General features: G+C 30.8%; 1 protein-coding gene across 1 annotated transcript; it reads right to left on the bottom strand.

The window, feature by feature from the left end:
* Nucleotides 1-8: 8 nt before the first annotated feature.
* LOC105323898 (multiple epidermal growth factor-like domains protein 6) lies at nt 9-16,459 on the bottom strand. Its single transcript, XM_066070557.1, has 17 exons — nt 16,204-16,459; nt 15,652-15,877; nt 14,657-14,914; nt 13,482-13,619; nt 12,903-13,040; nt 12,185-12,523; nt 11,825-11,968; nt 11,427-11,567; nt 11,050-11,160; nt 5,436-5,657; nt 4,196-4,459; nt 3,786-3,926; nt 3,026-3,184; nt 1,898-2,026; nt 1,420-1,557; nt 1,070-1,187; nt 9-845 (listed from the first exon to the last, which is right to left on the bottom strand). The coding sequence occupies exons 3-17, from the start codon at nt 14,853-14,855 to the stop codon at nt 722-724; spliced, it is 2,505 nt and encodes an 834-aa protein (XP_065926629.1). The 5' UTR covers nt 14,856-14,914; nt 15,652-15,877; nt 16,204-16,459; the 3' UTR covers nt 9-721.
* Nucleotides 16,460-17,567: the final 1,108 nt, after the last annotated feature.

The raw sequence follows: 17,567 nt of genomic DNA on the forward strand, positions 1-17,567 counted from the left end.
CAGTTACATAATTTAGCATTTTTATTGACTAGGGTACTAAAATATAAATGAGAAAGTGCTGTACATGACACACGTTGCTTAGTACATACAGAGGAAAAATAATCCGCCAAAATCAGCTTCCTTATTTCATAGAATTAAAATATAGACAATTAGTTTAGCATTAATTTATCAATGCACAGTTATTAACATACAAGGAAAAGCAACTCTTTCAACTGTTGAGAAAGAATAATATGGTATGTCATTGATACAGCATATATTAAATCATGAATTAAAACTGCATATAAGTACAATATATGTTACATGTATGATAATAACAATAATTTTAATTGATACAATAACATCTTTCATCGGTGAAAAGGTACCAATTTTAGTCTATAAACAATCTTCAATAAGTTGAGGTATATGTTTGTCTGTATTTCACAAAGTACTTTAATTATCTTGTCGAAATGCATTGAATAATTGTTAAAAGAACACATCTAATAAAAAAACAAAGTAAAAAACAAATAATTATGATATCTATGATTAAAAAGGCTAATCATTATTTTTTAAACGATTCAACACGGCATTCTATTTCGACGAGAACATACCATTGATTTGTAGCATTGCATACAAAATAAGTAAAAGATACATAGGAAAATATAGTTTGTTTTCAGCGAAAAAAGTGATTCCTGTTCTTTTCGTCCGATTTAAGCCAAGAAAATTCCCACATATCTTCAACCTTCTATAGTTCTTGATATTCATTTCCCTTGTAAGTTATAACTGATATGCACCTGTTTTGATCTTTTGTGAATGCAACGTCATTGAGACCATGTTCTTTACTTTTCATTTTTTGCACCCTTTTTCTCCTAAAAATTGAAAAAAAAACTCATCAAGGTAAATAAAAAAGACGATTTACGGAAAAATTCCCAACCATTGTTTTTTGAAAACAGTTTAAAAAAAAAATATTTAATTACGACATACAGTATTGATTAATGTCTCTTTATGTTTTGTATAAGCGATCATAGGTAACTTACTCTTACTTGTTTTGTAACTTAAAATTAAATGATTTTCAGTTGCATAAGCAACTTACCTCAGAAATATGATGTAAACGACTAAAATCATGCTGTTAATTACTACAGCAATTATCATTCCATCAATGACGTATAGGTACGTGGATAAGTCTTCAGGCAGACGATACTCATCATGTACTGTACATCAAAGAAGGTTACATTCAACGTACAAATTTGTTAATTTATATACATGAATATGCATAAACTAACATTAGTCCAGACCAAAAAGCCAATTTAAAATAAAGAAGAAAAAATGCTTTTTCTAAATTATCATTAAACTAGGTATTTTAATTTTGAAATGTAAAAGTATTATAAATCTATGAAAATTCACGTAGGCATAAAACATTTGGTATAAAATGGCTTTGTATACATTCTAGGCACTGCATTCCTTCCCAGTCAGTTTTGCACCCGTCTACGCACGCACCGCTTATAAAATCACACTTGGGAGTGTTACAAAACGGGCTACATCTCTGGTAGCAACCAATACCATATCTTCCCGGTTCACATGCTATTCAAAAGACAAAATATTTAGTACACAATTGTTCATTAAGCATACACTTCTTTCAAAAATAACCCACTGTTTTTAAAAATTATTTCAATGTGTTAATTAACTTATTGGTAAGTTGGTATTTGAAAATAAATATTGATATTGATAAATAAATATGTGTTTTTGTTTGTTTGATAAAACCGATAAAGGCAAGGAACGTGTTTGCAATTTTCAATGGTAAAACCGAATGAGTAAACCAATGTTGATAAAACTAGAATTTAAATTTGAAAAATAGTTTGTTTTGAAAATCATTTTAGATGAATCTGTATTTAAAAAATTAGCCGAAACTAAATTGTTTTACTTGACAAGCAGTCGGGTCCAGTAAATCCAGGATAACATTCCTCGCAGACTCCGGTTTCTATATGGCAGTAAGTACAGTTGACTGGGCATTGAAACAAACACTTGTCTCCATAGAACCCATTTGGACAGTCTGAAGACAAAGCACAATAAAAAGATTGATCGCAATATTTTGTTTATATCACTCCTTCTAGGCACTTGATCCTAGTGCTATCTTTTTGGAGGTTCCTGTTGCTCTGCTTTAATTTGTATTTCGTTTTATGGAATTTTAAGATCGTTGACGGTTTGTTATTGTCATTTATTATATTCATATGCTTTCTTATATCCATATCCCTTTTTATAGATGTCATTTTTTTAAGGGGGGGGGGGGTCAACACTTAACCATGCTATTCTAAAATTTATTTGAAAAATTCTGATTAATTTTTTTTGTCTGTCAGATTTGAAGGATGGTAGGTGAGAAAAACAAAAGAAAGGTACATATTTCAAACAACCATAACAATAAGATAACATAGATTATTTGACCTTTTTTCTGTCAAACTAACATTACAGTATCTTTTTATTTCCGAAAGGGCGGATATAAATTGTTTTTTTCCCATACATTTACTACGTAACATCTACATGCACCATTTCGAAATTCTGGCGAAGAAAGAGCTTCCAATTTATCTAAATCCACGAATGCTAGAACTGCATCCCATTTAAATGATTCTACTACAGCGTCGTACATAATGCATGCATGTTACAAATATGTGGAAAATAAATATATACCAATATGCATCTGAAAATATTGCAATCTCTGTTAACTGTTGTAGTCAACACGCATTATTGATGTGCATTATCAATTTTATTTTGAAACATATTAAAAATTTACATCTTTTAAAAAACATTCATAATATTCAAACTTTTCAAAAACGTTGCAATTTCAATTTGCAAAAAATCATTAAAGTAAAATCATGTTAGACTACGTCTGCTATCATTTTATAATTTAACCACATTTTGCATTCCTGGTTTTTATAAAAAAATAATTTTTTAAATACTTTATTATTATAGGGGTTTATCTAAGCTATCGACTAAACTGATTTATATACATTTGATACCATTTGCACTTTTCCGATTTTATAAGTTGATACATTACGTTGCAAACAGCGATCTCCATAGTATCCTGGATTGCATCCATATTTACAGAAACCGTCAACATGGTGGCATTTCCCATATTCAACCTCCTCTATTTCAATCAGGCTGCAGTTGCCACAGAATTCAGTACATCCAAGACCATACTTCCCGTCATCACACTCTACAAAAAGTATATATTTTAACACGTCCAGGTATGTAACTTTTTATAGAAATATTCATTCCGTATGAAATTAATTTATCTGTTTTGATTTTAAAACATACCTAGGTTTTTAAGTAGATATATATTGAGTGTTTATGTTTCAAAATACATTTTCTTTTCAACAACACCCCCCCCCTCCAACCATAAAAGAAAAAATACAAACAAACAAACAAACAAACCAACAAATACAAAAACTAAAACAATATTCAAAATAAACCAAAACAAAACAACTGAAGATAATACAGGTGCAAAACAATAAATGATAACTTGATATACTTTGGATTTTTCTTTAGATTGAACATGTACCATATACACATTTAGTTAATATTGAGATGTATAACCTATACACGCGACGAATGTTTTATATGTGCTTAGACTTGCAACTGTTCTATCTTTTTTCTCTGATACTATAACAACAATTGTCCTAAGCAACAAATTTATGGCATATTGCTGTTTTTTAAATTATGTATCGATGTTTTACAATACACGAAACACGTGACTTTGCGTGTCGGATCCCTAAAATGCAATTTAGATTTTCACTTAAAATTGGATTTTTTCTTACTTTTATCACATTCAGGGGTTTCCCATCCAGCCTGGCACCCTCCTTCACACAATCCCGTTATCCAGTCACATTTCCCAGGAACTTTACAGTTTTCACTACATCTATTCTCACAGTGTGGTCCAAACCACCCAAATTTACACTCTGTAAAAAATGGATTTTTTTCACAAAATCAAATTTATACTTTTTGCAAAAAAAAAACTAGAATATCCCACTTCATATCAATTGAGTTTCTCAACACCAATATATTTTTATATTTAATCAACTTAAATATTGTAAGAAAACATTAATTGTTTTTCATTGATATATGTATATATCAAGTTCTACTTAAATCAAACAAAGGTTGCGACATGCAAAGCTTTTCCAATTTCATATTTTAAAATTACTCCACTATATAATCAGCAATAGTTTACCATACACTTGAATTTCACAAAGATCGCTGAAAGCAAACGGATGATAGTCAGAAGGAAATGGAGGGTGTGTTCTGTTGTTGTAGTAGATAACGTATCTTCCACTTATTTGAGTGGTTATGTTTATTGGATTAGGAATTGTGTCAATGGTGTAGTTGGTGTCCACGAAACATAACTCTCCGTCTTCTTTGTCGGTTGTATTCGATATATAAACCGAAAATCCTAAAAATCTATCAGCGAAACCATTAAATATGTCTTGTGGAAGACCTGTAGCAAATAAAATAAGTAAGTTAATTTTACGAAATAAAATATCTTAAAAATATACGTTATGGTAAAGAATATGCAAAATATATTTTAATCAAATAAATATTGTAATCAGAAATAAGAAAACAAACACATAAAACTTTAATTTGTTTTTTAGCATACCATAAAAAGCCCAACTTTCATTTTCCTTCATACTCAAAGACTAAAATACAAGCTTTTCAACAAAAGCACGAGACTAAAAGAAATAAGAGCATTGTTTAAAATTAGAACCGAACTTTGAATTAAAAGGAATGAATAAATTTATTTACATATTTTTTTATCCATTAATCATGACGAACCATCAATAATTCTGGTATAATCTATAATTTACTTAAATTTTCAGTTTGTTGGTAGATAAATGAACCGTGTAAAACACACTATCAACATATCAGCATTTATCATTTGAAGTTGATCCTTCTAATTTGCCGGTACATGTTTGTGTTGACATGACAAATATTGTAAGGGAACTACTCATATTTAATCGATTACAATATTTCACTTAATTATCATATCAATATATGCATTACATCATTTGTGCGATAGTTTATTCCAAGTAACATTCCAGACATAGTGTTCTTTATTCTTTTCAATATAATAAAACCGTCATGAAGCGGGCTGAAGTTATTGAAATATAAGTTAAGGTTTCTTTAAGTCATATTTAGAGCTATTTATTATGTCATGCAATGCACAACAATATAAAAAAGTGTTGTTTATCAAATTAAAAAGGTTAATTGAGTTAAATTGAGTTAATCAAAATCTCATATATCTTGTATCTCATGTATCTTATAATATTTTTTTTTCATTTAATGATAGTTTTTGTTTAAATACATGTATGTTAGACATTTCTAAACGAAACTTTAATTGATTTGAAACATTGTATTGGCGGTTTCTTCCTTTAGAGAAAACGATGCCAAAATAATCAGTTAAAAAAACAACTTACTTTCATAAGGAAAATACATTACAATGTGAGCTATCTTGTGAACTTTTCCCAAGTCAACATGCCATGTGGCAGTTGAATGCCCATAATCTGACATTGTACACTGTCCTCCATAGAGAGATAGTTCTGAATACAGTCCGTCCACGGCCCGCTCTGCTCCAAACTTCTCCAGGTTGTTTGCCGGGTATTTCTGCCATGCTGATTTGTTAAATGCGACGTTTTCTTCTAAAATGAAAAAAAAATTAGAAGCACGTAGAAGATTCACCAAATTAGAGTTTCACCTCCACCCCTGCCAGGATTTTAAAACTTACTCTCCCCACAGTGCACATCGACTCAATGAACACAAGACCATCTACGCATTCCAGAACACCACCTTTGAATACAATGACGGTTAACAAAAACTGTAATTGTTAATTCAATACGCTGTTCTAACGGTATAAAGCCAAGTTACTTTAGTTAATTTTACCTAGATTTTGCTCCAAAATATTTGATGTTTTCTTGGCAAACAAGTTTTATTTTTGTTTGCCAGGAAAACACCAGAACCGGAACGGCGCCATTACGAAACTGGCATAACCAGGCTGGAAAAATATCAAAATCCTTTTAAAAAACCCAGAAAAACATCGTATGTTTCGGACTTCCTATTTCTTAGCTTGTTTAGATTTATAATACATATGCATGTTAGATTTATATGTGTTCTACATGTATTAAGCAGAGGATAAGCTAACTCATGATGAGTCACTTCCATATCCATCGACTTTCTACGCACATAAAAGAACAGATGGATGATCAATTCTTAGTTACTAGCAACAATAACAGTTGAATATTCCTAAACAATCAGAATTCCTATCAGAAGTAACATGTACTTGCCATTATTTTCTGCAAAACAGAGTAATCCAGGGCAAATTAAGAGAACCCAGACGCTATCCATTACAAAGAAAGGAATAAACAAGGAAGTAATGAAAAGATTCTACGTTGTAAAATAATGCACTGTTGAATTTAAATTCGAAGAGTAGTCTGTTTATAGAACTTTAATAAACAAGAATCATTCATCCAGGGAGCAAGGAAGTACAAAAGGTCATCAATTGTTCCCCCAAAGTTATGCAATAAAATATATCACCAGTTTGTCTAGGTCCGTTTTTTTTTATAAGATAAGGCATCGGTGCACACAACACAACAGCCCGTTTGATGCCCTATGGTTGTATACAAACAAAACTGTCTCATAACTGAACCTTTATATTTGACAGTGTAGTAACATGAAAACAAAATTAATTATGCCGTTTAAATAAATATATGTGCCGAATTCTACAATAATATGTATACAAAGTATGTACTAGTGTGATCATTAAATAAAGTAGGGGACTATTTTTGAAAACTCTTTCCCTTTCTCTCATTTCTCTCATTTCTCTCTCTCTCTCTCTCTCTCTCTCTCTCTCTCTCTCTCTCTCTCTCTCTCTCTCTCTCTCTCTCTCTCTCTCTCTCTCTCCCCGAAAGCATGTGGTAGAAGTGTTGCATGATAGATAAATAAACGCAACACAAGGCATCATTTGAATAAAAAAATATTAATTTATACGATTTTGGAAAACATATTAGTATCTAAAAAAAGCATTAACGCTTATTGATGAATAAAATTCTTATAAATATACTTTTTTAAAACCCAAAACAGATTTTAAATGTTTTTACATGTACGCTTAAAATTTGCAGATAACAATTACATTTTATGATAAATAATAATTCGTCGCAATGTTCTGCAATGACAAGACTTTCAGTTGCATTTTAATTGTATCTATATACAATCTTTAATGTTGATTATTTTACTAAAATGAAATGTATATTTAATGCAATTTGTTTAGAAAAAAAAAACTAGTAACATTTGCATTTAATTACAAAAACTTATGCATGTTAATCCTTTATAAATTGCGATTAAATAAGACTATGCCATGTTTGTCTTTTGTCTATAGAGATAAGTCTGATATAATAATTTGTTCTATCATTGGCCAAAATCAAATGTTTAACATGTTAACATAAATGAAATTTTCCTTTATGATTTTCCAACTATAAAACATAATTTCTGAGAGACGTTTTTGTAGTTTGTATATTGCCTTGTTTCCAGTCTTATTTAGTGTGGCTTTACTACATTTAAGTTCCCGTTTCGACCTTTGTTTCTTCTTCTTAACACAAATGTAGGGATACTACACTTTTTAGACGTTTTCTATTCTTTTGATACAGGAGTATCTTGGGGGATTGAATGCCTTGCTTCTTTAGATAAACACATTTTGAAAAATGTATACGCAGTTTTATAAAAACAACAAAAATAGTTATTATCGCAAAACTATCCTCAATACACGCATTGCTTCTCTATTCAAACTTACTATTACCGTTTAATAAAGGTGAAACACTTCAGTTTGACCAAAAACTTTAAAAGGGGAGAGAAAAAGAATTTATATGTTCACAAGCTATTTATGTTTGATGGAATATCAAAAACCCAATGGCATCTAGGTTTTCTGAGATTTGTTCCTGTTTAAGTGTTATTCAACCGTGTCGCTGGGCTTTTATAAATTGATTAGCTCATATATTGTTATAACTGTACAGTATAGTGCAAATTCCATATATATCGAGCTTGCACCATCCTTCGGGCACAATATTGTATTAAACAAATCATATCTTCGTGAATAAATCTTTGTGATTGTTTTCTTGCGTTGATCATTCAACTGTTTTAAACTATTCAAATACACACTTACATCTAGAAACATCCAACAATTTATTTATTGTATATAAATGTTTTACATTTTTTCCAAAAAGCAGTATATTATAAACCCCTCTATGTAATTTACGAGTGAATGTATAATCTTATAAAATGCAATGATGCAGGGTGTTAAACAGGGTGTTAAAAGAAAATTAAGCATAAGGATACGTTTGCATTTTTGCTAAAGCAAATATTGTTCATTTATCATTAAAACTCTCTCTCTCTCTCTCTCTCTCTCTCTCTCTCTCTCTCTCTCTCTCTCTCTCTCTCTGATATAATTATATTATGATGCAAGATACAAATGTTTTAAGCTGTTTCTCATTATTATAGTAAAATGATGTTCTGCAATACAGACATAGTCAATATCGCATTGTATTTTCTTTGGCATAATATAATCCAAAACAAGTAAATTAACATATCAAATTGCATATAAGCTATCTGGGTAGTCGTTTGTAATCATTCAACAACAGTTGTTGGTTTGTTTCATAACAATGCGATAGAGTTAACCCATGTGTGTATCAGACATAAAAAAGGTAGAACTTGCATTTAATTGAAAACCAAGTTAACATGATTAACCATTCAATGTCTTGCATGAACATCCTCCAGTTACATGTAGTCTTCACAAGTATTCACAAAAAGTCATCATCTATGTGTTAATTTTTTTTTATTTTCTTTCTCCTTTTGTGTCTAAATGTCACATGTCGTAAAAGCTTCAAATATATATTATCGAAACACATTTGTTTAAATTTTGTCGTGAGAAGATTTGGACAAACTTTAGAACAGTCATTCTATTCAAACATGTGGCACAATAAAAAAAAATATTTATTTATAGTGTGGATGCCATTTTTTTTTTGCTCGTCTAATTGCTATTTACATGTACAATCACAACCAGGCTTGGGGCGAATTACATTGTAAAGTAATGCATTACATTACCATTACTTCATGAATTTGGGCATTAAATTACCATTACCATTACTTAATTTTCTTGAAGTAATGCATTACATTACCATTACATGAGTAAAGTAATGCATTACCATTACCATTACTTTGTGAAAAATCAATAAGTTTTTAAAAAGTGATTAAAAAGCTGATTTTTTTTTGGAAAATGTTTCATATCTAAAACATGATTAAACATATTTATAGGTGCATGTTCTGTTCACTATCACGTTCAAATTTAATGACTTAATATACACGTTTATGATCATCAAAGTTTTAAGGGTTCATCTTTTAACTGCATTATGTCGGGTTTGAAAATCTAAGATATAAGTGTTCATGCAATAATAGAAAAAATACATGAATCTTTTATTTTCTATCAGTCCAAACTATTGTACTTCATATAAAACAGAGAGAGAGAGAGAGAGAGAGAGAGAGAGAGAGAGAGAGAGAGAGAGAGAGAGAGAGATTATTTTCAAATGGGTTATAATACTAGAAGTAAGTTTTAAGCTTACAGAGATCATTGTTGGACACTGCATTCTCTTAAGTGTACTTTGTTTTGCTTTTAAAGGTGTATGCAGCTGTCTGTTCTCTATTCTAATGGAACACAGCCCTGAGAAGAGTGGGGGATTGGGGTGTTTAGCACCTCTTAAAACAATAGCTTGTTTTGATACTTAGATTATCCTTGGGGCATTGTGTGTTGTTGACACATTCTTCAAAGTAAAGAATTTATTAAATGCACAACTAATTGGATTAAATGTTTCAAATGATGTAAAATGCTTATAATCACAACACTCGTAATTAAAATGTTATGAAATTTTGTTGTTATATGCAGTTATATTGACAATTTAAGAATGGATTTTTACATTTAATTTTAAAAACTATTTAGTTGTGTGATTAAAAAAAATCATTCAACTTAATATTTCTATCTCAAGAATTATTTTTCTTCATAAAAACAATTTTTAATCAAATACAATTTAAGTTATTCAATTAATCATAATTTTATGAACATGAGCATGCATAAAAAAGCATAGTAATGCAAAGTAATGCCATGTAATGCCAGCATTACACTAGATTTTGGAAAGTAATGCATTACATTACCATTACTTGTAATGCTTAATTTGTGGCATTACATATTACTAGCATTACTTTGAAAGCATGAAATGCATTGCAATGCATTACCATTACATTTAGCATTACCCCAAGCCTGATCACAACCAATGAATTTTCAAGATATTATAACATTCACGTGATTAATTTAGATTCTGGTACCTTTTGCTCTAACATACTATAGAAAAATGCTTGTTTTACATCTTAAAAGTGAAAGAAAAACAACCTGTGTTTATCACAAACAATGCTTTGAAAAACACAATTTATTGTAAGGATCTAAGAAAAGATTTCAAGTTTCTTCCTCTTGAAGAAAAAACCCTCTGTATTTCCAATATGACAAAAGATCGTATCTGATTTTGTGACTGTAATTTACAGTCCAAGGTAATTTTAAGTCATGCGTCTAATTGACAAGAGCTTTTCTCTTAGTCTTTGCGGCTGTTCTTCATAAAAAGTTTGTCTATATTCTCCATTCTTTGTACATGTCTTTATTTATCCTTTTTTTTTATTCTGAAAATTAAAAAAAAAATGACACATGTAGATGCATGCATTTTTAAAGGAACAATATTCTTTTCAATAATACTCATTATTGAATTGTGATTATCTCTTTTTACTAGACTTTTTTTGAAAACCAAAATAATTGATTAAAAAAGATTATGGATAAAAATTCAAGAAACTTGATTTTTTTTTATTTGGGGATAAAAATGTAAAGGCATGAGTTTAAAATGTGACAAAAGGGTAAATACAACGATTTATATATGGCACTTCATTATTCAGCAATCAACATAATAGTGAAACGCATTAAACCATGGCATAGTCAAAAAATCAACTTACCAAGAATAAAGTATGTGTAGCACCTGAGGCAAATGACAAGTAAAACGGCAATGGCGGATGAATAGATCGTGTAATGGTCAATGATGGTACTTCTACCTTCATTAGTCTGCTCTTAAATACAAAATAAATGTATCATCATTTAAGATGATCTGGTGCTTTTAAAGCTTACATACATATGACTTAAACCACAGGATTAATCTCTGCAATTCAGTCAACTGAAAGGTGACTGAAAGGTAACTGATATGTGACTGAATGGCAAAGCTGTGCCATCCAGTCAAATTTCCAGACCATTCAGTTGACTGAATGACAGAGATTCATCCTGTGTAACATCAAATGCAAATTCCTGAAATTGCAAATTATCTTAATGGCCATTTTACCGTCTTCACAAAATTTTCCCTTCCAGCCTATTTCGCAACCATCTTTACAGATTCCGCTTCTCTGGTGACATACTCCAGAAATATTACAATGGGAACTACATCTTTGCATACAATTTATACCATAGTATCCTGGTTCACAAACTGTTTAAAGATGAACTAGTATTAAGAAACGCAATAATGTAACAAAACATTACAGTTCAACCCTGCATTTTCACTGTTATCACATGAAATAAGTTTTGAGAGAAATAAAATGTTATTTAGCAAATTTTTCAAGAGACGGTCAAAGATAAAAGTTAAGCAATGCTAGTTTAGTAATATACATACCGACAACATATTGTCACTTAATAATGTAATATGAATAGTCAACTAAAATTATCTTTAGAAAGTATTTGATTTACGTTGTTCATATGTGCAGCGTAGTCCATAATACCCAGGATTACACCCATGCGTACAGAGCCCTGTGACATGGTGGCAATGTTCCATGTGTTCACAATTTCCACCAGTCTCATTGCAGTCGAGACCAAACGTCCCGCTTTCACACTCTGTAAACAAAAAAAAAACCAAAAAAAATATCAAATGAACAGATCGAACGAATCCATCCATCCATCCATCCATCCATCCATCCATCCATCCATCCATCCATCCATCCATCTATCCATCCATCTGTCAACTAACTTTATAAACAATAAAAAAAAAATCAACGAAAAAAATCAACGAAAAAAAATGAATTCACACATATATTTTTTTTTTAGTTTTACTTGTGTCACATTTGAGATTCTTCCAACCAGGCTTGCATCCTCCGGAACATCCTCCTGTTCTATTGCATGTCCTAGGATCAACACAATTGCCTACTTTACATTTCATATCGCAGTTGTGTCCATACCATCCCGTTGGACATGTATCACAGCGCCCCGTTTCTTTGTCACATGATTTCGGATTTCCACAACTGGGTGAACATTTCTTTGAACAGTAGGCGCCATACGAACCGACTGGACATTCAATGCAGTGTCCTGTTATCTTATCACATACTCGTGGAACAAGACAAAAAATAGTACACATATGTTTACAATCTCTGCCATGCCACCCAACTTGACATTCTTTAAAAGAAAAATGAGAAGAAAAGAAAAATATATAATAACAATGCAGACAAAATAATGAAACCGACATTTGTTTTGGAAAGAATGACGAGGAATAAAAAAAACAAAAAATGACAATATGATTTTATATCATTTTTTTCCGAACTTAATAAGAAATTGTTATTTACAGTAATAAAAACCACCTGTAGTTATAAAGTGAAAATAAATGTAACTATTTGCAGAATTCATATTAAAAATTCAAAATGATTCAATTGCTTAAATCAACAAGCATTTTGCAGATGAAAGATTTGTTCAGCTGTGGAAAGTCTTAACTTATTTTCCAGTTTTATAATCTGTGATTTTAAATGAAATAATCTTAATTAAAGACTGTTTTATTTACCTTGATCACATTTATCCCCTTGCCTTCCCGCAGCGCAATTGTTAAAACAAATTCCATTTATATGGTTGCAGGGGATCCCTCCATTGCATTTGCCACACCTGTTTCTACATTCCAGACCATATGTGTAATTACTGCACTCTGTTTTGGTGCAATTTATTCATTATAAAGTCAATGCAAATATAAACAATGCAGCACATCTGGATGATAAGATATATGCATGTAGACATGTATGTTAACCTTCAGTATAACATTTCATTTAAACATAAACATGTATCAAGGCGAAAAATAATTTAATAGAAATAATGTTTTTTATGTTTTAGTTCAATAACTTGACTTATTCTGCACTATCAATAATATTCAAAATCAAGTGTACATTTTCATTTAAACATAAACATGTATCAAGGCAAAAATTGATTTAATAGAAATAATGCTATTTATATTTTGTTTCAAGAACTTGACTTATTTTGAACTCTTAACGTCATAAGCTAACCGTCAAATTGAATTTTCCATTCGAAATGGGTATGTAATAAATTTTCTCTCAAGTACTAGTTGTAACTTGTAAAAAACAAAACTTTTTACTTTTATTGCACTTGGCTCCTGTGTATCCATCAACACAAACAGAGCACGTCCCATCAATAACGTTACAGTTTTCCCCCTGGCAATACTGAGAGCAAGGTAATGAACATTTCTCTCCATAAAACCCTGACCTTGGACATCCTGTTCAATAAAACATGCAAATAGAAAATGAAAATGTGTTATTATGTTCACAAAGTTTTCAAGTAAACAATATCTATATCTGGTATCCTTGCGAGTATGCAAATAGCTCGTAGTGTACAGAAAATCAATAAACCCATTATTCATATTCATTTTGCAAATATATATACATTTAAAGTTTGTATTAGTCATCAAATTGAACACATCCATAATTTTTGTCAGGAGGTTCGAGGGATAGTTGAGATTATCAGGAATATACTTAGTATAAGCTTGGCAAAAGACATATTTTCTGAATATTCACAATTTAAAGTTGTTTTATTTTTGTTGAGGGTGGACCTCCGCCCCTTTTTAATCCGCGCATGTTTTTAACTTTTGATTTATTCATAAAAAAGAATTGGAAAAAGTCCGATCATAATAAATGTGAATCTGCACCTTTCATGAAAGTAATAGACAATTCTTGCAAGTTTGTGAAAGTTATTACATAAGTCAGAAACACTAGTTAAAGTTAGTCAATGCAGATCTCTGTATAAATCAATAAATATTTATCATATTGGAAGTAAAGTTTACATTTTATAGTTAGATAATACACTCTAAACAGTTAAAAGGGGTTAAAGAAATGCAATAAAAATTTTTAACTGATATGAACTGATTCGTGAAAAAAAATCATTCCTGATCAATTCTATAGGTATTACAATTTTTTTTTAGATAAAAAAGGATAATATATTTGATGCATGATAAAGATTCTATTCTCACAATATTCACACGGATCTTTAAGGGTGTTTACTTTTTGCGGATTTATTCAAAAATGGTAATAAAACTTTATTTTATTTTATATAACTTTTAAAACTGTATAGTACCTTTTTTTCAGAAATGTATGCAAACAAGAACAATATTTCTTTTTTAATGCGTTAGAAATAATGTATGCAAAGAGGCGTGTCAAAATTGCTTTGTAGATGTTTAAATGCTTACTATAATGAAATGCATGTAGGCTTTTAACCTTTATTTTCATATAATTCTAATTGTATGTTCCTAATACCTACCATATACTTCCAATTCACACAACTCGTTGAAAGCGAATTGGTGGTAGTCGGCTGGAATCGGGGGATGAGTCCTGTTGTTATGATATATAATGTATCTCCCGTATGTGTCCAGAGGATATGTAATGTTGATAGGGTTAGGTATCGTTTCTCTTGTATATTTAGTGTCATGAAAGCACACGACCCCGTCTTTAATGTCCATTGTATTTGATAAGTAAACAGAAAATCCAAGAAATCTTGCAGTGTACGGGTGTTGACCATCTAATATGTGAAAAAAAACCCCACTAATCAAAGTTAACAACAACGATAACATTTAATAAAACGTATTTTAAATATCATAATGGCTGTGGGATGAAAAGTGTGAATTGTTGTTAATATTGACCAATCAATGGACTGTTTAAATCAGTTTTCAGTAAACAGATGGAGATAAAAAATGGTCAATAAGAATATCTGGGGTTGTTTGACAACTTGATATGAACTCCGCCTCAAATAAATTTACTTACATTTCCTGATATAAACATTTTACAAAAAATCTTAAGAGAAAATGAGCGGCACAAAAAAGTACAATTTCAAAGTGTTGATTACAAAGCATTCCAATTGCAATTGATATTATTTGAAATTTATTGTGTTGAAAGAAAGATTTGAAACTAAATCAATAAAATCATGTTACTCATCTATGCTAAATACCAGTCACATTAGCAACATGTATTGCATGAATGAGGTGAATATTTGATTTTCATAAAATGATTAAGTTATGAAAATATGATTTTTCCGTTTTGAATAAATCATCATATCTACTTAAAATATATATAATTTGACCATTTTAGTAGGATAACAGTTTTCCGTCTTCAGTAAAAAAATAAAACATGTCCAATTAAACTATGTGTTATATTCTCAAAAAAAGAAACCCAATGTGTTTGCAAATTATATAAGGGTATCAATATCATAGAGAACCGCAACAAATTACGTTAAGCTCAGAAGTATCATGAAACACTTACTCCAGGCGATATTATCTGTCCTGTGGTATAAAGATGTGTTGGACACTGTTGACTCCTCCCAAGTCCACGTGCAAAGTCGCCGTTGTATGTCCGTATTCAGTCATCGTGCACTGTCCCCCAGTAATAGACAGGTCTGAATACCGCCCGTCCACCGCCCGGTCAGCACCCCAGGGCTTACCGGTGACCGGGTGTTGCTGTCATGCAGGTCTATTCAGCGCAATGTTAACTGTATAAATCCACAGATTTATTAATGTTACGTACTAATTTACCATATGATCAATAACGTTATGAAAGTATCACTTTGTTATATTACACATAAATTAGATATTACATGTACGAAATGATCTGTGTATGATCTATGCATGAATTTTAACAAATATATGGCGCTATATCAAACTAGATAATTTACAATTAAGACAATTATCAAATTGATACACTGTTTTATGTTCTTTCTAATTTTACGTGTTTGATAATATAACGAGAACTCAGAACAAAATAATATGTAAACCTATTTATAGACGCATATATTCTGTTTTTAACAAAATGACTTACCAAAGGAACATGCTGATAAAGACAATCCCGTTAAAAGAACAAAAGTAGAATTCTACTACAGTTATTGCCGAGATCAAAGAGATGCCGCGGACATTATTCTCCAATATACCACGAACGTCATCAGTAAATTATCAGATCAGAAATACCTATTTGTCTCGCACTGACTATGAAAGTACAACTTCAAACCGTAAAAAGTTTTAAAACCATGTCAGTTTCACGTGTTAGTTCCAGTCAAAACGATGTGTATTGCATCAAATGTTTATTTTTAAGAGATCAATGCGGCTGTTCCTAGCACCTCCCTAGCATTTTTTCACTGCATGTTTTTACATAAAATATATATCGTGTAGTAGTAATAATCGTATTAAATTGCCTTTATAATATTAGGAACATGATTCAAAGATATTTTATAAATAAGATAAGAGAATTAAAAAACCAAAGAAATTTCTGTCGTCTGCATGTGATTCCTTTGATCGATACACATGTAAACATTACCAACAAAACCATTGGGGTTACACGGAACAGCCGTCAAAATGACCTAGATCGTCTCTCTATAGGAGAAACGATCCGTAGAAATACTGGGCTGTTAGTAGAACAGAAATAAAGTTCTTGTTATCGTGAATGTTGCAGGATAACCTCCTCGGTCTCGAAATGTTGTTTGAAATATAAAAGCCTCGGCTAACGCCTCGGCTTTTATATTTCAAAACAACATTTCTCGAAGACGGAGGTTATTCTGCAACATTCACGAAAACTCGTACTTTATTTCTTAAATAATATCCATTTCGTTTTGAAATGTTAATTGCGGGAAGTCAGCGATTGGCTTTCACGACACTGGAAAGATCTGGGGCTTCCGAGGGCTTTAATGCGTAATAGTTACTCATAGTGTCGTGGTTCGTGCTCAGTCATCCATTGAAACTTAACGATATTTGAATCCCATTTCAAGCTTGTGATTTTCGAAAAAAAAAAACAACAACAAAAAAACCCACGTTATCTGTCGTAATGGGAACGCATTGATTAAAGGTATTTCACTTTCCCATTGATTTCTGTAATTACCTGTTTATGATTATCACTTTATTTGATTAAACAGTATCAATTGAAACACATTATATTATACCAATTATGTATATTACCTATGCATTTATATCTGTCATTGCAAATTGATCATACTAGTATTGTGATGTTTTATTTTATATGAATGAAAAAAAAAATGCAAATTATAACATTATTCAGTAGTGAAGTTACATGATATCCAAACAATGCTTTAAGCTAGTCAGATATTAACGATAAAATACATTAAACGAAATATATCTTTAAATCATCTATTGCATAAATGACAACGATTTTCAACATCATACATAATGCATTTT

Source organism: Magallana gigas, chromosome 1 (assembly GCF_963853765.1).
Source record: "Magallana gigas chromosome 1, xbMagGiga1.1, whole genome shotgun sequence".
NCBI classification, from domain to species: Eukaryota; Metazoa; Mollusca; class Bivalvia; order Ostreida; family Ostreidae; genus Magallana; species Magallana gigas.